Genomic DNA, 26,900 nt, shown 5'->3' with positions numbered 1-26,900 from the left:
TATGGGAAAAGATATGTCTAGTTCCTAAAAGACAAATAATTAGTATCCAATCTAATATGGGTGGGTGAACCATTTCAGAGCCGAGACACCACCACAGAGAACATCCTGTTATGCCATTTCACTTTTCTCATTGTTTTCTCAGATGGAATCTCAAAACAGTCCTGACTGAGACAATCTAAGCTCTCTACCCAGTCAGTACCAGAGGATTCTCTCCCCCAAATGAAAGGGACCATTATCCTGCAGCACTTTAAATGCAAGGGTCAAGATCTTAATTTGAGTTCTTGCAGCCACTGCTAGCCAAACCATCCGACGCAAATGAGGTCCAGCTGACATTCTACGAAACTGTCCATGTAAACTGCCAACAGATCACTGCAATGGTCTAAATGAGACAGTACAAATGATCGTACAATTAAAACGAGAGACACTCCCATCCAAAAACGGATGTAAACTGTGACCCGACTGTAACTTAAAGTACATCATCTGAACTATATGTGAAACACATCCTTCAAAGGTCATAGCAGACATTACCTTTACTGACTGTAAAATACTATTTCCCTTCTCTGTTTCTATTTTGCAGCTGTCACATTCAATTGTATGGATCTTCACGCAACCAGTCCCTGAAGTCTTGATGTCCAAATCTGTAACAAAAATAAAAAATGATCAAATAAAGGCAAATCAGAAACATGCAGAGGATGCAAGGTGGAATCATTCAGAGGTACCACCAGTTGTGTTAGATACTGTTTTTGGTATTACAAAGACTATAAAAATTATCACTGGCTCAGACATCAACAAAACATGGTCTACGAAACTGAAGAATGCTAGCAATCAGCCTCCTCCATCAATGTAAATCAGTTCATCAGCAGCCCCCTCCATCAATGTAAATCAGTTCATCAGCAGCCCCCACCCAATTTTTTTTTTTTTAACTAACTTTTCATTCATTCAACACTGAGCATCTTCTATTAAACTGAAACAGACAATACCAACCAATCACTACAATGTTTTACTTCTTGTTAAACTTTTTATCTCTCCTCTAACTCTAATCCCAGTTAGAATAACCCCTGTTTATTGTAACTTTTTCTTCTACGCACTTGTTATACTTTTGTAATGTATACTCTTACGTTAGCTATGTACGTTATAATGTATTGCTCACCCCTTGTTTTATGTAAACCGACATGATACGAACTGCCGTGAATGCCGGTATAGAAAAACACAAATAAATAAAAATAAAAATAAATTCTCACAGTCCTTTGTATGTTGTTACTGGAAAGTAGGGTGCTGCCCAAAAAAAGAACATATTTCAATTAAATGTGTTATAAGAAAGTCAATGTGTGGCAGCCATACGCGGCAGGAGGCCAGGCTGGCTGTAAATATACGGCAGCACACAGGTTTCTTGCATTAGATTACTCTTTTAATTGGTGCAGATGTACAGCACTGGAGGGAGAAAGTAAGCCACAGATTGGCTACAGCTAACTGGGCCTCAAAAAACATTCAGCTACTGGACCTGGACAATTTATTTTTTTTCATTAAAATGTTAATTGAATTGTTTTACATTTACTGAGTAACGAGTTGCTATGGTTTATTATTGTTAATCTGACATAGGGCATTTAGGTGATCAGGAGGGTTATAACTTGAACTAAATACATTGCCTAATTACAGTTTCACTCATACCCAGTACTTCTCCATTTGCAGGTGAAACCACAAAGCTGTTGCCTGAAGATCTGTTCTTTGTCTCCTGCATAGCCTACCAAACAGGCCCGGCTACATGAGCACTTGCGTTTTTACTAGGACTTCTATTTTATTTTTTTATATATATTACATTTAAATGGCAGGTGATATTGCGACAGCCTTAAAGCATGACAAAAGGGATTGCAGCCAAGTCTTCATAGTTCTCATAACAGGATTAAACAAGATAAGACAGGATGTGTCATCAGTCTGGCTGTGAGAATGCAGTCCCAGGAGTGATTCAGTTTGTTTCTTTACAAACCAACAGGAGGGAATTTCAGAGTCTTTCAGCTGAGAATATGTATGCTCCTGCCTCATGCACATTAAGCTTTTTGTTTTCTTTTAAGATGACCAGCATGTTTGCTCAGTGTAGCACTGCGGGGGGAATTTTTATTGATGAGAACTGATGGGCACGCATGATGTGACTCATCCTTTTCTTGCCAATGCAACTTCTGAATCTTGGTGTGAAGTAAATAGGAGATTTTGTGCGCCCTTCTACCCAAGATAGAGTATTAAAGAGAAAGATGACAAAAGCTGACCTAGAGAGAGACGGACATCCTAGAAGTGGTCACTCTCTATGGCTGACAGCTGCAATACATCCTTAACAGTGTAGACAGGAATCTGAGCAGGCTAGATGAGCCAGGTGGTCTTTCTGCTGCCATCTATTATTTTTTATGTAAATAAATATCCCTTATAAGTTTGAACAAAGCAATACGGCCTCTAGTACTGTGCGATTTTTCTAATGGATTAAAATAATGCTGCTCTAACAACTTCAACCATGCACTTTTTCTTGGAGGCAGCAAAGATGAAGTCATCATTAACAGCAACTTTCAAAAGTCAAAGACACGGGTACAATTCCCAGTTCCGGCTAGAGATGCTACAGAGGCAGCACTCACAGCCCCAAGGGGGAGGGAGTCTCAGCTATCACTCAACTCCCAGAGCCAGCCAGGGTCTGTGGCCCCTGGCCAAGGACTGTCACTGCAACAGAAAGGCTGGGTGAGGGAGTTTTAATAAAATAAGGGAGGAAAAGGCCCAGCTCATGGTGTCGCAGCCTAAACCGAGACTGGTTCCGACTGAAACAGAAGCTCAAAGGAGGAGGAAACTGCAGGCCATAAAAAGACAAAAAAATAAATAAAAATAAAAGGTTTGGACAAGGAAACATTTATATTCTGATGTTACAGCTAATTCTGGGATTGAGAATGCCAGACATCAAATGAGGCAAATAAAATTCAGATGACATCAGGAATTACCACAAGATACACAGGGGAATTTATCAAAGGTCAAACTCACAGCTGTCACACAGGGCGGTGCACTGCAATAAAGCATCTTAATACAACTATGGAGACTAAACGGACAAATCAAACAGGGGTGCAAAAACATTTAGCAGAGAAAGGAGCCAGGGGATCAAAAGCTCTTCTCTCTCTCTCTCTTTTCCTGTTTCCTTAAGGAAAAAGTGTCTGTTTGCAGAATACAGGAAAATCAGGAAGAGGGGAGACCTGCCAGAGCTTCCCAAGTTCAGTCAGAATTTCAGGATATCCATAATGAATGCACATGCTATCAAGCTGCGTACCCTGCAGATTCAGGATATGCACACCGTTCTTGCTGGGGGGGGGGGGGGGGGGTCCCCAGGACGGATTTAGGAAGCTCTGGACTAGGATGGAAAAAAGACAAGAGGACATTAAAAAAAAAAAAAAAAAAGGGAAAGATGACCACCGTGCTTTAATCCAAATAAACAGCAAAATTAGGCCCTTCATTCAGATTAAGAAGCTACGAGACCTTTGAAATAAGGGCCCCCAGTTCTTCTGATCTAAAGAAAGAAACCGATGGGTCCCTAGTTTCAGATCCTTCTTCAAATAAACACTCCTCCAGAGAAGAATCTTCTTCTTCTTCTTCTAATCCCCCCACAAGGCCCTCAAACTCGGGTCTCCAATCCTCCCAGTCCAACTGTGGCTGGAGCTTTGCTCCGAGGGGACTCGGCCTTCCCATCATAGGGCCCGACGCATGGCTCAAATAAAGTCTGAAGAGAATTCTGACTCCTCCTCCCCCAGGGATCCCGCCGCTAGTGCTGTTTAGCTGGGGCGGCCCCTTCCTTCCGAAGCCGCGGAGAAGGGTCTCGAATGGCCCCGATACCGACTCCAGTAACGCTAGAAAAGACGTGCTTCCCCAGCGCACGCTGTTCATTTCTCCCGGCCCCGCCCCATTCTCTGCTGGAGCCTACTTCTCGCCATCGCAATTGCGGCAAAAGGACCCGGCGATGTTAGGCACCCGCCAGGCCCCACGCCTGGCACACTTCTTTCACTCGTTCATACCTTGGGCAGGCTGCGGATGCTTCAGGCCGGGCTGTTTCTCCAATGGAGAAATTACTTACCTGATAATTTCGTTTTCCTTAGTGTAGACAGATGGACTCAGGACCAATGGGTATTGTGCTCTCCTGATAGCAGATGGGAGATGGAGTCAGATTTCAAAGCTGACTTCAGCCTACATATACCCGTGCAGCATGCTTAGCTCTTCAGTATTCTCCTCGAAAAGCCAGTGTGGATATATGATGCTTGATTACACTTGAGTACACTTGATTAACTTTGAACAGGTTCAACTGATTATATATATATATATATATATATATATATATATAAAATCTTTTTGGCACTGGAGACCGCCGGTGCGCTGAAACAAACGCAGACACCTAGGTAATTGCGGGTGTCTTAACATAAAGGTAGGCCGAGGCTTACCCATACAGTCTCGAGATTGATATCAGAGGTTCTCTATTTCTGCAGCAGCCGTGGGTGAGATGCTGAGTCCATCTGTCTGCACTAAGGAAAATGAAATTATCAGGTAAGTTATTTCTCCATTTCCTAGCGTGTAGCCAGATGGACTCAGGAACAATGGGATGTACAAAAGCTACTCCCCTACCAGGTGGGAGGCTGCCCTTGACCCACTTAGTACTGCCCTTGCGAAGGCTGTATCCTCCCTGGCCTGGACATCCAGGCGGTAGAATCTGGAGAAGGTGTGTAGGGAGGACAGTGTCACCGCCCGACAGATTTTAGCTGGCAAAATCAGCCTGGTTTCAGCCCAGGAGACTGCCTGGGCCCTTGTAGAATGCGCCTTGACCTGTAGAGGTAGTGGTTTTCCTGCCTCTATGTAGGCAGCATTAATGACTTCTTTGATCCAGTGGGCTATGGTCGCCCGGGATGCCACTTCCCCTGGTTTCTTCCTGCTGTGAAGAATGAACAGGTGATCAGTTTTGCGCAAGGATTCCGATCTCTTGAGGTATTGGACTAGGATTCTGCTGACATTCAGGTGGCGAAGGAGGCGTGATTCTTCCAAATCGCTGTGTTCGTCTGGTGATGGTAAGGATATGGTCTGGTTCATATGGAACTGGGAAATCACTTTCGGAAGGAAGGATGGTACTGTACGCAGCTGTATGGTGCCTGGGGTGAACCTGAGGAACGGTTCTCGACAGGATAATGCTTGAAGTTCGGAGATGCGCCGAACTGAGCATATTGTGATCAAGAATGCAGTCTTTAAGGTCAGGAGGTGTAGGGACAGGCCGCTTGTTGGTCTGAAGGACTCCCCTGCTAGGAAGTCTAGTACTAGGTTGAGGTTCCATAGACTTAGAGGTGGCCGGAGTTGTTTAACTCCTTTCAGGAAGCGAGACACATCAGGATGAGTTGATAGTCTGATGCCGTCCACTTCAGACCTGAATCAGGCCAGTGCAGCGACTTAAACCTTGAGGGAGTTGAGAAACAACCCCTTCTGCATGCCATCCTGTAGGAATTCTAGGATCGTGGGAATCTTGGCTGTCCTCGGAAGGAGGGCGCAGTCTTCACACCAAGCTTCAAATACTCTCCAGATCCGTATGTAAGACAGATGTGGAGAACTTGCGTGCTCAGAGAAGGGTGTCAATCACAGCTTTTGAGTAGCCGCGCTTCTTTAGGTTAGTCCTCTCAAGGGCCATACCATAAGAGAGAATCGAACCGGGTCTTCGTGGGAGATCGGTCCCTGCATGGCGGTAGACACAGAGGATTCCTCGCCAATAGTCTTTGCATGTCCGCGTACCATGGCCTTCTTGGCCAATCTGGGGTGACTAATAGGACTAGTCCCCTGTGGTTCTCTATCTAGTGAATGACCCTGCCCAGTAGTGGCCAGGGTGGGAAGGCATACAGGTGGTCTTCCTCCGGCCAGTTCTGGACGAGAGCATAGATTCCTTGAGACTGTAGTTCTAGTCTGCGGCTGAAGAATCTGGGGACTTGGGCATTGTGACGAGTTGCTAGGAGGTCAATGGCTGGGGGACCCCATCAATTCACTGTCATCTGGAAGGCTGTGTCCGCCAGTGACCATTCCCCCGGGTCTAGGCTCTTTCTGCTGAGATAATCCGCTGAGATGTCTTTTCCCGCGATGTGGGAGGCCAAAATCCCTTGCAGGTTTGTTTCTGCCCACTCCATGAGAGGGTCTATTTCCAGAGACACCTGCTGGCTCTTGGTTCCTCCCTGGTGGTTGATGTAGGCCACGGTTGTGGCATTGTCCAACATGACTCTGACAGACTCGCCTTGGAGTCTGTGGCTGAATCGCAGGCAGACTAGTCTGATCGCTTGAGCTTCCAGGCGGTTTATGTTCCATTCCGCCTCTTCTTTGTTCCATTGTCCCTGGGCTCCCCACCCTCGCAGACTCGCGTCCATGGTGAGCAAGATCCACTTCAGTGTGGATAGGTTTACGCCTCTACTTAGGTGTTCTTCTTGTAGCCACCATTAAAGCTGATGCCGAACCTCTGTCGGTAGCTGGAGACGAATTGAGTAGTTCTGGGACACTGGATTCCATCGTGACAATAGGGAGCGTTGTATTGATCGCATATGGGCCCTTGCCCACGTAACAGCTTCCAGAGTTGAGGTCATGGGGTGAACCGAGTTCAATAGGTTTCGCAATTGACCCATCAGTTTCCTTCTCCTTGGAGGGGGAAGGTAGACCTTGTCCAGCTTGGTATCGAACCGGACTCCCAGGTATTCTAGTGACTGGGAGGGCTGTAGGCAGCTCTTGGCTGTGTTCACGACCCACCTGAGTTCTTGTAGTAAGTTCTCGACTCTGGTGGTCACGTGGCGACTATCTTCCGGAAACTTTGCTCTGATCAGCCAATCGTCCAAATAAGGGTGTACCAGGACTCCTTCTTTCCTCAGTGCAGCGGTTACTACCACCATAATTTTGGTGAAGGTCCTGGGAGCGGTGGCTAGTCCAAAGGGTAGCGCTCGAAATTGGTAATGATTGCCCAGTATCGCAAAGCGCAGGAGGTCCTGATGGATCGGGATTTGAAGGTAGGCTTTGGATAGGTCCAGAGAGGTTAAGAATTCTCCCGGTTGCACTGCCATTATAACGGAGCGTAGGGTTTCCATGCGGAAGTGTGATACCTTCAGGTAACGGTTGACGGCCTTGAGATCCAGGATGGGTCGGAATGTTCCTTCTTTCTTGGGAGCGATAAAATAGATGGAATAGTGACCAGTATTTTGTTGAGACGTAGACACCGAGTTATTGCCTTCAGGCTGAGAAGTCTTGCTAGCGTGGTTTCCATTGCCAGTCTCTTGGAGTGGGAGTGGCACGGTGATCTCATAAATTTGTCTGGGGGGATGCTTTGGAATTCCAGGGCGTACCCCTTCGAATGATAGTTAGGACCCACTTGTCTGATGTTACTTCGACCCATCTTTGGTAGAACAGGGTAAGTCTGCCCTCTGTGTCTTCTTCCTGTGGATGGGTCTGTGACTTCTCATTGTGGGGCACGGCTGGAGCCTGCCCCTGAGCTTGCTCCTCTCTTAATGTGCTTGTTCTGAAAGGACTGAAACCTTCCTGAAGTATGAGGGTGCTTGGGACTGTGTGTTCCTGTAAGGTTTAAAATGCTGCAATCCTCTACCCTTGGTTCTTTGGGGGGAGGAATGCCGATATGTTCTTTTGTTCCTGTCTTCAGGTAAATTGGGGTACTGGGGATCCGCCCCATTTCTTGGCTAACTTCTCCAGTTCGCTTCCGAACAGGTTTCGCAGTTGTGCGTGCAGTCTAGTTGTGCACGCCGCTGTGCGCACAACCCAGATGTGCACGCAGTTAAGCATGTATCCCTACGGACGCGCTCAAAATAGGCGCATATACCCGTGCAGCATGCTTAGCTCTTCAGTATTTCTCCGTCTCTCATAGCAGATGCGGACACTATCCAAAAGAATAGTGTAACATTTACAAAGACAGAAGAAAATTTACCTTTAAGAAGAGAGCCCCGCTTCTCTGACGGTGAAACCCTCCCCCAGTCGAGACTTTCCTGAGGTCGATTCGCTATTTCTCAGAGGTGAGCCTTAGTCCGCCGGCTGATTCCCGGCGTGGACGTTGCTCCCAGGGTGGCTGAAAGGCAGCAGGTGCATATTCGAGCGCAAGATAAGGGAAGATAGAAAACTTTTCTTCTAAGTCTCTGGTCTCCAAGGCTCGAACAGCTGTACCGATCTTCCTCAGATCAGATTGGGGCCTAGCCAGAGGAAGGCTGCTCAACCCGATTTAAACCTCGTCTGAGGAAGGTCGGTACGGCTGTTCGAGCCTTGGAGACCAGAGACTTAGAAGAAATGTTTTCTATCTTACCTAGTCTCGGCGCTTACCAGTCGCATGCCAGGTGGTCTCCAGCTGCGGGGAGGAGAGGGAAATACCTTCACCGCTGCGCTCGAATATGCACCTGCTGCCTTTCAGCCACCCTGGGAGCAACGTCCACGCCGGGAATCAGCCGGCGGACTAAGGCTCACCTCTGAGAAATAGCGAATCGACCTCAGGAAAGTCTCGACTGGGGGAGGGACCGTTAGGTTTCACCGTCAGAGAAGCGGGGCTCTCTTCTTAAAGGTAAATTTTCTTCTGTCTTTGTAAATGTTACACTATTCTTTTGGATAGTGTCCGCATCTGCTAAGAGAGACGGAGAAATACTGAAGAGCTAAGCACGCTGCACGGGTATATGTAGGCTGTCAGCTTTGAAATCTGACTCCGTCTCCCATCTGCTATCAGGAGAGCACAATACCCATTGGTCATGAGTCCATCTGGCTACACGCTAGGAATTTTTTTTTTTTTTTTTACTTAACAGTTTGAAAATTTTCATCCGGGAAACCAGAAGACTGCACTATCTGCTTGCCCTGGAGAGGGAAGATCAGATCTATGGAGGCTTTCATATCGAGGGTTTCTCCACCCCAGCCCTGGCTCCTAGGAAAAGCGACCTTAGGGAAGGCCCTAGGGCCACTCCTCAAACAGCTGGATCAGCAACAGCTGTGCTTCTCACCATTTGCTGGAGGCAGAGACTACAGACTTCCCTTCTGCTAGGCCAGCCTTTATGGTACCGACCTCAGAAAGGAAGCTTTCTCACTCTGCCCCCATCTGTTGGTGGAAGGGAGAATCCCACAGGTTTATTGGTCTGGTAGGATGAACAGGAAAGGGACATTTTATACAAATATCTAGCAAGCTTCAATGAAGTACCGGAAGGAAGCATTTTCCATTGAATGAAAAGCTCACGGGCAAGGGGTCATCATGGAGCTGAAGGGAGTGTGAGAAAATGCTCTTTCACCAAGATGGTGGTGGTGGTGGAAACCTGGACCAAACGTCTTGCAGTGGTTATAGACGTAACCCTTCTAAGCCTGTTTCCTGCAGCAATGGTTAGAAAATTCAGCAGCAATTCTAGGGAACATTTGTATCATTTTGAATATTAAATAAGCTAAATTTATGTTATACAAATAAAATAAAGAATTTTTTCAATCTTGCTTGTAGGTCTGTATAACTTTCTTTGTTCTTTTGGGGGTTTTTTTGGTGAAGGAGAATGGAAGAGGGAGAGGAAGGTTCAATGGTCAGGGAGCAGCAAGGGAAACAATCCAGAATCAATTTATTTTATTTATTTAAGGTTTTTATATACCGGCATTCATGATACAATCACATCATGCTGGTTTACAGTTGAACAAGGGGTGCAAAATACATTAAAACTGGAACCTGTGCAAAGGAAATTGCAGTTACAATGAACAAGGATGATCGAACTGGGAGAAGAGAGAAAAACAGTAATAATTTAACATCATGTAGAGTTATTTACAAAGAACTGTTGTGGCTGCATTATAGATGTTGATGAGGTGGAAATTAGGAGGGGTCCGGAAAAGCTTGTTTAAACAGCCAAGTCTTAAGTCTTTTTCGGAATGTTGGGAGGCAAGGCTCCTGTCGGAGAAGGGAAGGGAATCAAGGAAGGGAAAGGAAAAACAAATAGAGATTCCTCCCCTGTCTCCAGTCCTGTTCTGCCCACCCCATCCTCCTGCCTGCCCTCCCTCCCTCCCCCCCCCCAACCCCAATCCCTCCCTCTCTCTCATATACACACATTTCGCTCTCACCCAGAGTCCACCTCAACCCATTCCCTCTCTTATCCCCACCACCCTGCCCTCCCCTCTCATCTTCCTCCCCATGCTCCGATTCACACCAATGCTGGATTTGAGCTGAGGAGGGGAAAATAAGATGGGCAGTAACTTGGGCTCTTGTCCTCCTCTTCCCCTGCCAGAATTGCAGTTGTGCTTTGAGCCCTGAAGGACACTGTAGTGTCAGGTGGTTCAAAGTGCAAAATGAGCCCCACACAGCAAGGGGAGAGAATATGGCCTGACGCCTTACCTTAGATTTGAACCAGCAGCCTTTGGATTTTAGAATGGTTGCACTACTGCTGCGCTACCAGGCCAAGCTCTTTAGCTGACACACATTCACTGTGGATATCCCAAAAGCAAGAACATTTCAGAACTATGAAGACAATTACATTATAGCTGTAAGCTATGGAAATAGAGCAAAAGCGGTCAAACATGGCAGGGATTTTATTGTTGATGTATTTAATCATAGATTTAGTAGTTTCTTACTGCTGATCCTCGATAGAAGAACAAAGCTGTACAGGAAGTTATATCCTGTTATTGCAAGGCTGCAGGCTGACTGGCAATTCTGCTGTGCTGTTTTAAATGATTTGTTTCCTACTAACCCAAGTCCTGAGCCTCACCTAACCGGTCTGGTTTTCAGAAATTTTGAGATAAACATGCATAAGCTATATTTATTTGCACATGGTGTGTTCCAATAAATACCAATAGATCCCAATACACATGCATTTTGAATATCGTCAAACAGCAGTCTTGCTCAGTGAGGATCGGGCCCCACGCTGGGATATGATCAGACTACCACCATGTTTCCAAATTTCTCCAATCAGATTCTACTTTTGAGATAAGGGACATCAAAGGACCCACCACAAAATTTGTAAAAATAATTTAAAATTATAATTTTAGTGTTAAAAATGTGATCCTGTGTATTTCAAATCCTTTACTAATCGTTAACTTTCAGTTCTTTTCCCTCGACATTTCTGGCTGAACGTCTCTAACAATCACAGTAACCGATGGCAGAAAGACCAAATTGGTCCATCCAGTCTGCCCAGTTGAGATTTCCCCACTTTGGATAGATGAGCATATAAATTCCCATCCTCAACCCAACACCTGCTCCCACCACCCCATGTCTTTTATCTGAACTTTCAAACAGGCCAATACCAGCATTTCGACAGGCGTTTGACACGCTAGCTTTACCCCTTATTCAGTAAGGGGTAATAGAGCGTCGAAAACGCGCGTCCAACCCCCCCGAGACTAAAAGCACCCACAACATGCAAATGCATGTTGATGGCCCTATTAGTCATTCCCGCGCGATACAGTAAGTAAAATGTGCAGCCAAGCCACACATTTTACTTTAAGAAATTAGCGCCTACCCAAAGGTAGGCGTTAATTTCTGCCGGCGCCAGGGGAAGTGCACAGAAAAGCAGTAAAAACTGCTTTTCTGTGCACCCTCCGATTTAATATCATGGCGATATTAAGTCGGAGGCCCCAAAAGTTAAAAATTAAAAAAAAAAAAAAAAAAAAAAAAATTAAAAATGGGCCCGTGGCTTGAAAACCGGACGCTCATTTTTGCTGGCGTCCGGTTTCTGAACCCGTGGCTGTCAGCGGGTTTGAGAACCGACACCGGCAAAATTGAGCATCGGCTGACAAACCCGCTGACAGCCGCCACTCCTGTCCAAAAAGAGGCGCTAGGGACGCGCTAGTGTCCCTAGCGCCTCTTTTTACCGCGGGCCCTAATTTAAATAAATTAAGTTACTGAATCGCACGTACAGGAGGGTGGCCTGTGCACTCGCCCGCTCTCCCGCGTGGTTTACTGTATCGGCCTGAAAGTTGGTCCCACCATCACCCTCCATAGGCATCCCTGGTATGCCCAGAATCTGTTAAAATCCTGGCCTCTACCAAATAGATTATATCAACAACATATTTATTACAAATTCTAAAAACATAGATATTACTTATACATACAGTACACCATATTTATCTCAACCATTCACTCACATTCATACCAACAATGTCAATACATGTAAACATAATATATTGCACATCAATTAAAATACAACAAATTCTGTTATATTAATCAATATTGCACTTAAATTACTAAAACATCACTCAATATATTCTCTTTATTCTTAAACTATTTGATTAGTTATTAGTCATTCCAAAAAATCCCTAATACTTAAGATTATTAATTCAAAAACATTCCTTTACTTTATTGTGTGTTCCCAATGTTGTTAATTCAACATACTCCCGACAAGAAGCTCTTGTGTCACCCAAAGGTTTTATCAGGGGTTCCAACTAATGTATTATCCTTTTTTCTTACACGTATAGGGAATCTCCACCTCCACTTCTCAATGAACACATCAGTCTTCAATAATATCTCATTCTCTATGCAAAAATGTGTACATTTATTAGTCATTTATTCAATTATCCATTATAAACTAAATCCCAATACCATTCAACAATATCCATGCGTATATATGTATATCCGGCCACAACATATTTACCAATAAACATCACTTACTAATTAAATATCCCAAACTCACCTTAAAATTAGCAATTTATACTATTCTAGGATTGCCAAACCATTTTCTCCTCCAGCTTCACATAGTTCTCCGGTTATTACCAAGGTTCACCAACCATGTTCTCCGACAGCTTCGCAGTATTCTCCGGTTATCACAAACACTATTCACCAAAAAACCATCTTCACTGTCGACTTTAAACAATAAAAATATCGCCATTTAAATGATTATACCTGCTACTTTAAAGAGTATATCCACATCCTCAAACCCCAAAAGAACGTCAAATTCCATTATACTAACCTTACTACATTTCTGCATGCCCTTCGGTAAACCGTTTCACATGCTCTGTCTATTCCTTCACCTAGAAACACCACCATACAGATGATTATACTTAAAAAAATATATATTGTATATATATCCACATCCTCAAAAATAAACCACAGAAACACCAATATCAATTATACTGACCTTACTAGATTTTTTCATACATTCCAACTAAGCAATTCTCATGCTCTGTGTTCCTTCATCTGAAAACACCGCGGCTGCGCAGTCCAAAAAATCCACACCCTTCTCTTTAAATATACCTCAATTGGACCTCCCCTTATGTTTCCGTCATATCCCCCTACGTATCCATGACATTTAAAGCTTCTTTATCAGCAGTTCAAGGCTTTCCATTCAATTAAAAAAACGCACTCCATTCAACTTCCTGATTTAATCCTCCTGGTTTCACTGTACCCCATTCAAAAATATACTTTTGTTCCTTCTGTAACAATAATCTCGGAACATTACCTCCATGTTTCAAAATTATCTGATTTAATACACAAAATCTTAGATCCTGAATTTGTGTTTCTTTTGATACCAGTGTTGCACTAAAGGTGCATTTTCTTTCCTAGTGCAAATGTTACTCAAATGTTCTGTAATCCTAACTTTAATTGATCTCTTGGTCTGACCAATATAGAATAATCCACACGGACATGTAATCCAATAAATCACTTGTTCAGTCCTACAGTCAAATCTCTTGACTACATAATATTGTGTTCCATTAGATGGTATCTGAATAGAAGATACCTCCCATACATATGGGCATACTCCACAATTACCACATTTATATTGGCCTGCTTTTTCCACTGTTCCTGTCATCACTGACGAAGTTAACATGTCCCATAAGGATCGATTTTTTTTTTAAAGCAAAAATCGGATAATCCTTAAAAACCATCTTTCAAAATTGGCCAGTGTTGACAAATGATCGCTTTAATCCCCATGGCTAAATGGGAAAAAGATAGTGTACATACCATTCTTGTGAGAGGAACCTTTTGACCAGTAGTCAACAAATTTTCTCTGTTTGCATATAAAGCACATTTATATGCTTGTCTCACGATCTTTCGCTTATATCCCCGAACTAAAAATCTATTAGTTAGATCTTGCGCTTTAATCTTATAATCACCTACTGTTGTACATAAGCGGCGAAGCCACAAGAACTGACCAATGGGGATATTTTCCTTTAAACGTCTAGGATGGAAACTAGAAAATTCCAAAGTAGTATTCCTATCAATATCTTTCCTGTAAATTGAAGTATATAATTTATCAAAACTTTTATATATTAACATATCCAAAAAAGATATTTTTTGCTGATCCATCTGGAATTCAAATTTTAAATGTCATCCATCAAATTAATACAGTCCACAAATTCCTGTAACCTTTCCTTTGTACCAGTAAATATAAAGAAAATGTCATCTATAAAGCGTCTCCATATGACCATCTCCCCCCAAAACTGAGCTGGATATATATATACTTTTTTTCAAAATTAGCAACATATAAACAGGCAACCGATGGGGCCATTGAAGACCCCATCGGAATACCCTTTATTTGATGAAAATACTTCCCATCAAATTGAAAAAAAAAAGCTCTTTTTCAACACTATAGTTGCTAATTGAACCAATAAATTCTTCTGTCTCTCCAATATCTCCATTCCATATATTGCATCCTGTACTATCTGTATAGCTGAATCCTGTGGTATATTTGTACATAAGGAAGATATATCGGCAGTAACCAACCACCACTCTTCTATAATATCATTCAACTAATCTAACTGCTTAATAAAAAGTCTGCCAAATCCTTCACATAGAAGGCAATCTGTTGTACACTCGGTTGTAACAAATAGGTCACTTCAAATCTGATCATCTTCCTCTAAGATTCTTACAGGACCAACACTAAGGTCCCAATCTATAATTTCCTAATAATCCACACTGATACTAAAATAATTAAGCCATCATCTAAAACATCTGACCTCTCAATACTCATTGAAGTTCAGGTTTTAACTATGATCACTCCATATTTTAGTCAAGTGGCTTTGGGAGGGAGTATAATTTTTCACTATTTCAGTTTGCAATGCAACTTAACCATCCTACTACTCTCCCTATTGAGAGTAGTAGGATGGTTAAGTTGTAATAGAGATTTATATCTAAATTAGTTATCCCAATGCCTTCTTCGAAGCCCATTACAATCTTACCACTACTGTTAGGGTCATAACCATCTCTCTTTACAAGTTACCTAGATCCAAGCCTTCCAGGGTACACCAAGACCCAGCATTAAAACTTTTATGGCAAAATAAGTCACCCGCCAGTTTGAATGCCTAAAGTACTACACTAATAAGAGGACACATGTGGTGTCATTACCATGGCTGCATCAAAGGCAGCATTGCATGCTAATACTGCTGTGTTCAGGTTTCCCCATGCTAACTAGCCCGAAGTGAAAGGGCCAGTTAGCACAGGTAAACCATTTCCCCACTACTAGCAAACAATGCAGCCTCTGAGCCTCCCCTGTAATCTCTCCTACAAACTGAGAGCAAGATTCTAGGAACCCCCAATACTCTCCACCCCCAACAGAAACTGGGCCTCCGAAACCCCAGATACCTACTTACTTTTGCAGAGAGCCCCCAGACTATGCCAGCATAAGACTGTTTCCCTCTTGCTGGCTTTGGAGCCAAATCCAAAGCCAGCAAGCCTCTTTGATCTGCACATACTTCGTAGGGGGTGGGGGGTCATAGGCCCAGAGGCATGATTTCTGAGATTTACATGCAAACAGGCCAATGCAATATTGGCACGCGTTAAACGGGCTCGCTCTCTTAACGCACACCAATCCACCTCTCCCGAGTGTCCGATTTAATATTGCCGTGGTAGAAAGGAGGCACTAAGGAAAAGTTTGCATCCCTAGCACCTCCTCCTCATCAGGGCACCCAGGAGAGGTGGCTGTCAGCAAGTTAAGAAAATGGATGCTCGTTAATTCAGCGTGCATTTTCCTAACCTGATGCCAGCAACAGTTTTTTTTTTCAGGTTCTTCCAACTTAATATTGCCAATATTTTCTGCTTTTCTGTAAACTTTGGGGCTCCTCAAGAATTAATGCCTGCTCCGGGAACAGGCATGAATTTTTGAGAGTAAAGTAAAAATGTGCACACTGGGCGCACATTTTTTTTTTTGCACCGGGGGGGGGGGGGGGGGGGGAGGGGGGGGAAGGGGGGGGGAGAATAGCCTCATCAACATGCATTTACACGTGATGAGTACTATTAACTTTGTGCTTGTACAGATGCACATATCCCCTTATTGCGCTGGTAAAGTTGTGCATTCAGCCAAGCGCATTGTATTGTATCGGCTTGATAGTAGTTATCCAACACCATATTTCACCTTAAACTTAGAAGACAGGTGAACCACACAGTCTCCATGCCCGTACAATCTTCTTCAGCATCCCTGCTGACAATGCTGACAATTAATGCCAAATTGTGAAAGTTGGTTTTATTTTAGTGATGCTGACACCTGTGCACTGGAACCGTGATCACCAGCTCAGTTTCTACAAGCGCCAGACCACTTTCCAAAAGATAAAGACTATAGATCAGAGCAGACGCAAATGACCTGGAGAAGAAAAGTCCCTAAAGTTGACCCCTCCCTCAGATTTATTCCCACCTACTTTAAAATGTTCACAGTCATGGTCTTAACTCAAAACTTGCTTTTTGGCTGAGCATCCTGTCTGTCTTGACTAGACTGAAAGCGCCGAGTAGACTATTTTTTATGTGCCTTTGTACAGAGCTACGTACATCTGGTATGCAATATACAAATCACGATAACAATAATTCCTTTTGCCAAACTCTCGAGCTCTCCCCTCCCCACATACCGAACTTGAGCGGCGCGGTGACATCCACCGAGCTCCTGCTGTCAATGCTCTCGGACACGATGAGCACCTGCCGGGCCACCTCGTCGTACCTCACCTCGATGTTGTCCAGGTCCAGCCCGTGGTGCGTGCCCCTCTCCACGCCCGACACGGTGACGAAGAGCCGGTCGGCATGCGGGTGGGTGAGGGGGTCCTGTGCGCGCACGCTGACGCCACAGGGCACCCGCACTCGCAGCGAGCCGAACGGGCTCACGATCAGCGTCCACTGCTTCAGGGGCTTCCGCCTACCTTCATCGGAGCGGGCCCGCAGCGGCGCCCAGCCCCAGCGGCACCCCCGCAGGGACCAGGCGCAGCTCCGGCAAAGAGCGGAGGGAGCGAACATCCTTCGCCCCTCTTGCAGCGACCAAACGGCGAGAGGCTTCTACCCACCGGCCTCGCGACGACCGGGTGCACCATGAAAACACACACCCGACCCAAGGCAGCCCCTTCCAGAGCGTGTGAGCTTCCCACAGTGCCTTCTGGGAATAGCAGTTCTTTCGTAATAACTTCCCAGTAAAGACTGCGAGCCACGAACTACAATGCCCGGCATCCTCGCGCTCCCTGAGGACATGTCTATTGCCTTTCTTAATCTCCTCCCTCCTAAAGTAATAACAAACTTTATACTGTCCCCAAGGGAGGAAACGCAGAAACATTACTCTTCTAACAGAACATTGAAATATTTCATGAACGCAGACCCTTCTGACCAGGCGCAACACTTAAAAAAACTACGCGAAAGAAACTTCGTCGAGGCCTTCTGAAAGGGCTTGTCGCTGAAGGACCGCCTTCGCCGGCTTTCTATTGGACCAGTCGCATGATTGACGTTTCATCTCCTAAATCTCTTGCCGAAGCGGCAGGTGGAGGGAAAAGGCGGGGCTGGACTTTTGGCCGTCTCTATGGAAACGGACGCCTAGGCTGTGGCAGGAGCGCCGTGTCGATCCTGTTTCTAGCAAAAACGTCCCGTTCCTCCCGGAGCCTGGCAGGCCTCTACCGTTTATTCTCCCAGCCTCGACCCTGACTAGGTGAGAATTTCCTCCACACGCTTTTGTCTTGGGTTTGCTTTGTTCTCCGGAAGCAACTGGAAATCAGAGTCTGTTGAGTAGCCGTGATTTTTTTCCCGGATAGTTCAGGGCTATCCATTTAATATACCAGATAATGATGCTATCACTGTTTGTTTGTTTTTTACGTTTCCAAGCTGACATTCAGGGATCAACTTTTTAAGTCGACTGCACTTTACATTAATTGCGAAGTTGTAGAGGAAAATCTTAATGCCAGAGAAAATAGAACTGGCACAAACCCAATTTAAAGCCATGGTTCCAAAAATGGTACCTTGTTTCTGAACTACTAAGTCTTCTAACTGCTGTGACTTCCTCATGTATTTTTCTCGCACCTCTTCAGGGAATTCGATTTTTCATAGTTGCTTAGGTTTCTAGCTAGTCTGTGCTGGAAATAGATAGTCTTGCATTCATGACCAAGCCATAACCTCGCATATGACTTACATGGTTCTCATAATATATTTAGTTTCTTTGGTGAATGACAGAAGAAATTTTAAAATCAGAAAAAAAACTGATCTAGCCCTTCTATAAAACAAAACGTGTATTCAGTGCTTAGCGAAAAAAAGTTATATTTATTACACATAAGAAATAAAAATAATAATAAATATAAATGAAATTAAAGAAGCATATTGTGAATGGGGGTTATAAAAGGACTGTACAACATTTTCAGCAAGAGTATAAATGTTAATTTCAATGGCCTAGATATGTTCAATTTCAGGATGTACATACAAGTCTGTCTAGAATTAAGCTACTTCTGATCTTTCATTTTAGTAACCCCTCATTAAAAATGCAATTCCTAAACCAGGACACCATATAACAAATGTCATATAAGCTGGCCAGGATTTAGGCCTAGGCCACTGCCTAAGACACCAGGTTTTGAAAGCACCAAATATCCAGACCAAAAATGAGGCTGCTTCTGCTTGCTTTAGGGCCATGTGCTGGCACAGCTTCAAAAGGGCACCATCATGGCACTCTGCCAATGGGCATCAAAATCTTAAATCTGGTCCTGTGTATAGGTACACTGAATCACTGCTCTGTGTTTTTTAAACCTATGTCAGGGGTGGTCAACTCCAGTCCTTAAGAGCCACAAACAGGTTGGGTTTTCAGGATATCCCCAATAAATATGCATGAGGTAGATTTGCATGCACTGCCTCCATTGTATGCAAATCTACCTCATACATATTCCTGTAAACCAGGCCTGTTTATGGGTCTTGAGCAGGGGTGGGCAAACTACGGCCTGCAGGCAAAACAGGCCCATCATTCACTTTTATCAGGTCCGGCAAACATTTAAAAATTAACATTAGGTGTGGCCCGTGATGTTTGCCAAGTGCCGACTTCATCGGCAAAAACTCATGCAGTCCCCTTTGAATAACATGCTGAATCGCATGACACTGGATCCTGGCCTTTGCTGATGACGTCCGCAACCGAATAGGGGGAGAAGGTAAGCAAGCGGCCAAACACTTTTCTCTCCACGAGGGCGGGCAGGCAGGTGAGCGTCTGCGTCGCACAGCATCCTGAATAAAGATGTGATTGGCTTCTGTAAGTCTTATATCAAGCCAATGGCATCTTTAATTAGGATGCTGACCAGCGCAGATGCTCACCTGCCTGCCTCTTTCCCCCGTATAAGTGTTGCAATTGGCTTTTACATTGGCTGTAAGAGTCAATCACAACATTTATGTGGGAGAAAGGAGGCAAGATGAGAGACCCGGTGTTTCAGCGCTGGCAGGGTTTCCACCCCCTGCCAGCGAGGAGAGGCCTCGTTGTCAATGAGCTGGCGGGATTCACATCCCCCACCAGCAAGGAGAGGCTCTGCTCTGTGTGAGGAGTGGTGAGTAATAGGGGAGTAAGGGAAGGGACAAAGAGGGAAGGAAAGGAAAGTGGTGAAGATGGTGAGTGAGTGAAATGGAAAGGACATGAATGAGTGGGAAGGAAGAGGGTGAGTGACTGAAAGGGAGGCGGTGAGTGTCAGAGAGGGGAATGAGTGAGTGGATGGGAGAGAGGGGCCAGTGACTGAGGGGAAGGGGTGTGAATGAGAAACAGAAGAGAGTGAGTAGGAGTGAGGGGGTGAGTGACTGAGAGGGAAGGGGATTGAGTGGGAAGGTGAATGACAGAGGGGAATGAATGGGAATAAGAGTGAGTGACTGAGAGGGAAGGGAAGGAATGGGAGGGAGTAGGAATGAGGGGTGAGTGACTGAAAGGGAAGGGTAATGAAGCAAGAGAAAAAGGTGTGTGACAGGGAAGTAATGGATTGAGTGGGAGGGTGAGTGACAGACGGAAGGAAAGATGGTGAAGGGGGTTGTGTGACTGAGAGGGAAGGAGAGTGAATGACTGAAGGTGAGTGAGGGGGAAGGGAAAAGGGATGGAGGAAGTAGAAGAGGGGAGTGAGTAAGAAGAAGAGAGGGTAGAAGGGTGCATGAGGGGGTATGTGTGAATGAATTTGTGTGTCTATGAGAGAGAAAGGAGGATGTTTGTGTGCACCCTCCTCTCCTTCCCCCTACTAATCCAAGTCACAATCTCAGAGTGACTGAAATGAAGTTTCCAGGTATGGAGAGTTGGGGGTGGGGAGGGATTTGTTTTTTATCCTTATTAGTTTTAATTATTGGGTGTTTGGTATATCTGCTGTTTTGAAATATTTGATTGATTTTGGGGAAATGTTTAAAATTTAAAGTTTTTTTTTATCCTTATTCCTCTTAATTATTAGATGTTCTATTTGTAATCTGTTTTGTAATATGCTTTTTATTAGTATGGTTTCCTCACTATTATGATTGATTCATATTTCTTGATTTTGTTTTATGAGGAATGTTGATATTTCTGTTTTTGCTTTATTGCACTGCACATGAGTCTGGCTTTTAGGCTTCCAGTCCACTTTTTTGTCTGCACCTTTCTAGTTATACTTTATGGCTTGCATTTGTGAGGTAGTTTGCTAGCTGGGAAAACACCTCATATCTGTTGGGCTAAAGGTTTTTCTGATTTTGGTAGCGGCTAGGATCCATGATTGAAGGGGCTCATTGGGTGCTAAAAATGATGGCTCTTAAGCCTGCTGGATACTGAAATGCCTGCAGCAAGTGGTGGAGATTTGATTGCTGTGTCGCGGACCTGCCACGCCTCACTCTACCTCGCTCAGCTCTTCCCCCACCACACCTCACCCTCCAGCCCTCGTTGCACTCAATAACTTGTAATGTGGCCCCAGAACAGAAAACTTTGCCTACCCCTGCTCTTGAGCACCAGAGTTGGCCACGCCTGGTCTATGCAGGTAATACACAGTTGGCTGACATTTGTGCATTTGAGCTGCATGCTTGGACCATTGGTTTCCCTAACTGGTCACCTGGTAACATAGTAGATCAGGGGTAGGCAGCTCTGGTCTTTGAGTGCCACAAGCCAGACATGCTTTCAGAATAACCTCAATTAATATGTATAAGATGTATTTACATGCAGTGGAGGTAGTGCATGCAAATACACCTTGTGTTGTCCTCACACTATGCCCCTTCTTCTTCCTGCTCCTAGGCAGCCAGATAACCTTTGTTTCAACTTTAGATAACCAGATAGACTCAGTTCTTAATTTCCAAAACATTTATTAGGAGAATGAATAAACATTTGTTGACTCCATTTCATGACTTAAGAGTAACTGCAAAGATTCTTTGGAATTATCACAGCTGTAATGAGTTTTTCTTTTAGTTGAATTTATAATGAAATTGGAACTGAAACTAGTAGAAAGCAATGCTTTCCTCAGGGATTGTGAGAGAAATGAAGTGCTGCTAGCTTAGTTGAGCGCCTTTTTCAAACTGCAGAAGGCCTTCCTGACAAAAAACTGTCCCAGAATGCCTTGGGTATGAGGGACCAATTGTGAAGAGAGAAACATTCTGAGCAAGGAAATGAAAAAAACAGAAAATGTACTCTCAGGAAATTCAGAACAATCACATTGCAGCTCTAATTGACATATTAGAGCAGGGTTCCCAAAACATTTTAAACAAAGGGCTGCATGTGAGATTTCAAATCACTGAGAGGGCCAGGAACCATTGTCCCTTGGAGTCTGGCCCATTTAGTTATTTGAAATGCTGCAGAAGAGGGGAGGTAGGCAGCAGGGTTCCCACAAAGGTATGATAGCTTGAGTAAAAATGTTCCTAGAAAACTGGCAACTCTCCCACCTGCCACCCACCTTCTTCATCCTCTACATCTCTCACCTGGAGACGGGGAAGTGGTTGAATAGCAGGGAGATGCATTTATGGTATACTTTCTCCCACTCACACTACCTATACATTTTTGCTTTCTTCTTTCCTCCACCCTATCTCCTTACCCTCTGTTACACACATACACACACACACACACACACAGGTACTCGCATACTTGTACACACACAAATAGGCAATTACACACACAGGTTTTCAGGGTCCAGGCCTCTTCTTTGGCTGCCAGCAAGATGGGGTCTGCTGGTGACTACTGAGTCCTTCCACTCTCTTTGTCTATTAGCAGGATGGGGTCCGCCAATGGCCACCAGGTCTTCCAAGTCTCTTTGGCTGCCATGGGATAGGCCCCGCAGGAGCCTGCCCAGCCTCTCTTGCTCTTTGGCCATCAGCAAGAGGGGGTCCGCTGGCAGTCACTGGGGCCTCTTGTGCTCTTCAACTGCCATGGGATAAGCTTCATGATGGCCTGCCGGGTGGTGGCATGGATGTTAGCAAAAGTCACGTTGAAGTGAACGTGATCTCTTGCTGTTGCAAGATTTCCTGTCTAGCATTTCCTGCTTCCATTGCCGTGTGAGATTTTCTATCTGGCTGGCTGGAGTAGGGGACCCTGCCAACACTTGCTGGTTTTTCTGTCACCGCGCATGGTTGAAAAAAGAAATTTAATCCTTGCTCTGTGACTGATTCGGCTGCAGGCAGGGAAGTATTTGGCGGGCCGAGTAAAATTGATCTTTGGGCCAGATGTGACCTGTGGACTGTAATTTGGGGACTCCTGTATTAGAGCAAAGATTATGTATCCTACAGAGAAACAAAGTTAAACAATACAATCACAAGACAGAGGGTGGCAGTGCAACTAGAGAAAAAAAATATAAAATAGACTGTGTATATAGATTGCATTCATGAATATTCGATGTAGATATCTTGAAAACCTGACTGGCTTGTGGCACTTGAGGACCAGAGTTGCCTACTCTTATAGTAGATGATGGCAAATAAAAACCAAATTGGTCCATACAGTCTGCCCACTTGAGATTCTTCCACCTTAGGTAGATATACATATAAATTCCCATAAGCAGTCCAGCACCAGCTCTTATCTGACCTCTCAAACATTTTCCCACTACTGCCCTCCATATCTATCCCAAGCAAGCCCAAAATCCACTAAAACTGCTACCTTCTACCACCTTGGCTGATAAGTTATTTCAAGCATTCTCATCTTTAACTTTCATTCTTGCAAGACTAATATTTAATCCAATACCTAGGCCACTTCTACTTTTATCCATTGTCCTTCTATGTAGGCTACCCCAACCTTCTTGAAAGCCCAATTATGTTTTGAGTTCTAACAAGTGCTATACGCAGGTTACCCCTGTGCTTCTTTACTATCCTCTTTTTCACTAGTGATGTTCCGTGCTTATCCTATGGTTTTTTTGAGTCCCTTTACTGTTTTTTTCCCAGTACTTCTGGGAGTCCATCCCATGCATCCACCACCCTTTTTCTGAAGAAGTATTTTCTCATAGTGCTCCTCAGCTTAGCCCCTACTGGTCTCCCATCCATGTACTAGCCCTAGCTGGCTCTTGCTTAGCTGCATACTCATAGGACAGTTGACATAAATGCTGATCTCCAACCCCTGCTCTGAAAAGTTTACAATCCAAGGGCCTCATTTCCTAAGCATTTTTCCCATAGACACAGAATGGGAGAAAAGCTTTAGTAAATCAGGCCCTGAGTGGATACTTGTCACAATTAGTGTCAATGATAGAAGTGTGATTGGAAATCCAGTTTTTCTGGTTCTCAGTCCTTAATTCTAACCATTAGGCTACATACAATGTTGCAGAATTGAAAACAAGGTGGGACATATAATTTTATTAATCCCTGGATCTCTTCTTACTGAGCTATTAGAAAGCAGAATCTAGGAATGAAAGTATTTTGACATAATCATGACTCTCTTTGTTCAGTTCTTTGAATCAATGTACCCCAAGCTACCAGTGCCTGTAACAATAATTTTGTGCATTACAGTACATCTGCAGTAACAGAGTTTAGCTAATGCCACCCCTAAGCACTCTCAGTATCAGTGCCACCTGCTCTCCCTACCCTCCTCCTCACACACACACCCAGATCTCTGAACCCTTCCCTTCCATCTCTAACCCTCTCCCCTACTCCCAGATCTTATAGGCTTTACTCTAGTGACAATATCCTCAGACTACAGTAAGTGTGGAGGTTAAGTCATCCTGTGTTTACAGGTCCTGCACAATGCATGGAAGTCCTGAAGGGGCAGGGCCTATGAACTTAGTACCCACGTTCATTGCAGTCTGATAATACTATCACTGGATAAGAACCCAGTGGTGGTGGGAACTGAGAGGGAAAAGTCTGGAAGTCTGAGGTGAAATTGGCAGTTTGCAGGCCAGGGAAGAGAGGGACAGGAACTTACCAAAAATTTTCCACCATACACACAAGCCAAGTAGACCTGTAGTAAATCCAGGCCTGTATATCTGTAAAGAACTTTGGTTGAATGTACTTTCTGAGTGCAATATTCATTACTAATGACAATTACGGTAGTTTGGAGAGCACCAGATGAATAGTTAAGTGATAGATGGACTTAGGGATCCATTTGCATAGCAGATCCTATGAATATATTTACAATGCTAGACTACATTTTTTGTGTGAAGGAATCAAATGACTTAATAAAATATATTATTAAGTATATACTGTGGCAGACACTGCAATTGAAGCTAAATTTTTGGCTTCTACAGTTCAATTGGAGTTCCACTAGGTGGCAATGAGTACTTTTTGAAAACCACAATTATTTGATATAGTGAGAATTAAACATGAATGAATTATAAGAATCCTGTGGGCCTATAAAGTTATTAATTGAGCTTGATTGTCAAGCTGTGTTGTGCTGCCAATTTCGTATCAAGTGGCTCTTGCCAGCTCTGCTTCACTTAGTGAGTCACTACTTGTTTTCAAAAAATAATTTAACAAGGTGCTTTCCAGAGCCCCAAGACCCCCCTCCAACATATCACTTTTGACAAGTATTTATGAAAAACGTCAGAAGTGAGACCTGGATACATTTAGACTAGGTGCTAAATGGTGCACTTAATCACAAAAATCTATGTTGTGATCTATTTTTCAGCACATTATGGACAACAAACTCTACTCAGAGAGCGCTTAAGGAACTCAATGTATACTCATTGGAAAGCAGAAGAAAAAAAGAGAATATCATAGAATAAGTCCCATATTTAGCTGACTTCAGTAAAGTGGAAGGAGCTATTTTTTTTTACCAAAAGAAATTCAAGGATAGGGATCATAAGATGAAGCTGAAGAGAGGGAGGCTCAAAGGAAAGAAGCATAAATCCTTCTTTACTGAGCAGGAGGTGGATGTATGGAATAGCCTACCAGCAGAGGTGGGACAGCACTGAAGCATGCTTGGGATGCTTGTGTAATTTTAAGGTTTAAATTTAATTCTAAGTATATCTCTGTGTGCTGAGAACGTAATCAGCAGCAAAGAGTGGATGTGTTAGTTGGTGCATATATGTTGTATTTTTATGTTTTACACTTTTGTGAAGTTTTTTGTATAATTTTATTGTATGTATGTGTTTTACATGTTTTTATATTATGTATTTATATATGTATGTTATTGCGCTAAACATGGAGATTTCGCAGAATATAAGATGTTTAAATAAATAAATAATCGCTGCTGTTTGATTCTCATCCAACCCAATCACAAGTTCTGACTTTTAATCCAATGAAGAGGAATTTTTTTTAGACTAAGAGTCAATTAAGGTTTTACATCAATGTGTAATTAACCCTGATTTTAGTAATTCTCTGATTTTAGTTTTATTGCAGCTCTTTGCCAAGTTAACATAAAACACAATTAAATTTGATTAAGCATACCCACTCTTTAAGCAGTTTTAAATAACTTTAACAACTCAGCAACATTAAGATGCAGACAGAGGTCCAGTAGCATGATGGGAGTTATCCAGTCTTTTGCACTGGGTGTCACTGTTGACAAGAGGTTGTACAGTATGTGTGCATCCAGTTCAAAGCATTTCCGGCTCTCAGAAAATGAGTCCAATCTCTGGAGGCTAGAATGGCAGGACTGGAGGAGCTAAGGCAGAGAGGTATATTGAGGATATCTTCAGGGACATAGTAGAGTGGTCCCAACTCCAGCCTGGCAGGCCCTGTGCTGTTTTGGAGGAGCAAAATTACTTAGAAAGAAACCTCACCTTGGTGTGACAGGAAGTGATCTTGTATCTAGGATCTGCCTTCCAAGTGATGCCTTATCCTCTCACACCGAGGATATATCTCAAGGGGCATGTACCCAGGAGGCAAGAACTAGAACTTCTGCTGTAGTTGGCGATTTGATCACTAGGACTGTAGATAGCTGGGTGGCTGTTGGACATAAGGATCACTTGGTAACTTGCCTGCCTGGTGCAAAGGTAGCAGACTTTATGCATCACCGAGATAGGATTTTAGAGAGTGCTGGGGAGGAGCCAGCTGAGTGGTACATGTGAGTACCAACAATATAAGAAGATGCAGGAGGGAGGCTCTGGCGGCTAAATTTAGGATTTTAAAAAGGAAATTGAAATCCAGAATCTCTAGGGGTGATTCTCAGACATGCTCCCCGTTCCACACACAGGACCCCAAAGGCAGGCTGAACTCCAAAGTCTCAATGAATGGATGAGACGATGGTGCAGGGAAAAGGGTTTTAGATTTGTCAGCAACTGGGAAAGGAGGGAGCCTGTTCCAACAGACCAGGACACCAGGGTGGATCCCAGCTTTTGGTGCTATCATTTAAAAAGAAGATAGAACAGCTTTCTAACCAGATCATGGGGGGTAAACCATGATTCAGAGGGAGGTATCT

The 26,900-nt window shown here is 43.9% G+C and overlaps 2 protein-coding genes across 4 annotated transcripts in view; one reads left to right on the top strand and one right to left on the bottom strand.

Moving 5' to 3' along the window:
* The window catches only part of FAM185A (family with sequence similarity 185 member A), a 136,499-nt gene extending 119,209 nt beyond the window's left edge, over positions 1 to 17,290 (bottom strand). For all 3 annotated transcript variants that reach the window (XM_029617032.1, XM_029617033.1, XM_029617034.1), the window contains exons 1-2: positions 16,783 to 17,290; positions 529 to 638 (exon numbers count right to left, since the gene is read on the bottom strand). In XM_029617032.1, coding sequence (XP_029472892.1) covers positions 529 to 638; positions 16,783 to 17,161 — 489 coding nt within the window. In that variant the 5' untranslated portion in view covers positions 17,162 to 17,290. The remainder of the gene's footprint in view (positions 1 to 528; positions 639 to 16,782) is intronic.
* Positions 17,291 to 17,537: 247 nt separating this feature from the next.
* CCDC146 (coiled-coil domain containing 146) overlaps positions 17,538 to 26,900 on the top strand; it is a 393,451-nt gene continuing 384,088 nt past the window's right edge. The window contains exon 1 of the mRNA XM_029617030.1: positions 17,538 to 17,837. The gene's annotated coding sequence lies outside the window, so the exon portion shown is untranslated. The remainder of the gene's footprint in view (positions 17,838 to 26,900) is intronic.

Source organism: Rhinatrema bivittatum, chromosome 9 (genome assembly GCF_901001135.1).
Source record: "Rhinatrema bivittatum chromosome 9, aRhiBiv1.1, whole genome shotgun sequence".
Taxonomy (NCBI): domain Eukaryota; kingdom Metazoa; phylum Chordata; class Amphibia; order Gymnophiona; family Rhinatrematidae; genus Rhinatrema; species Rhinatrema bivittatum.
This window is presented reverse-complemented; position numbering and strand designations above follow the sequence as displayed.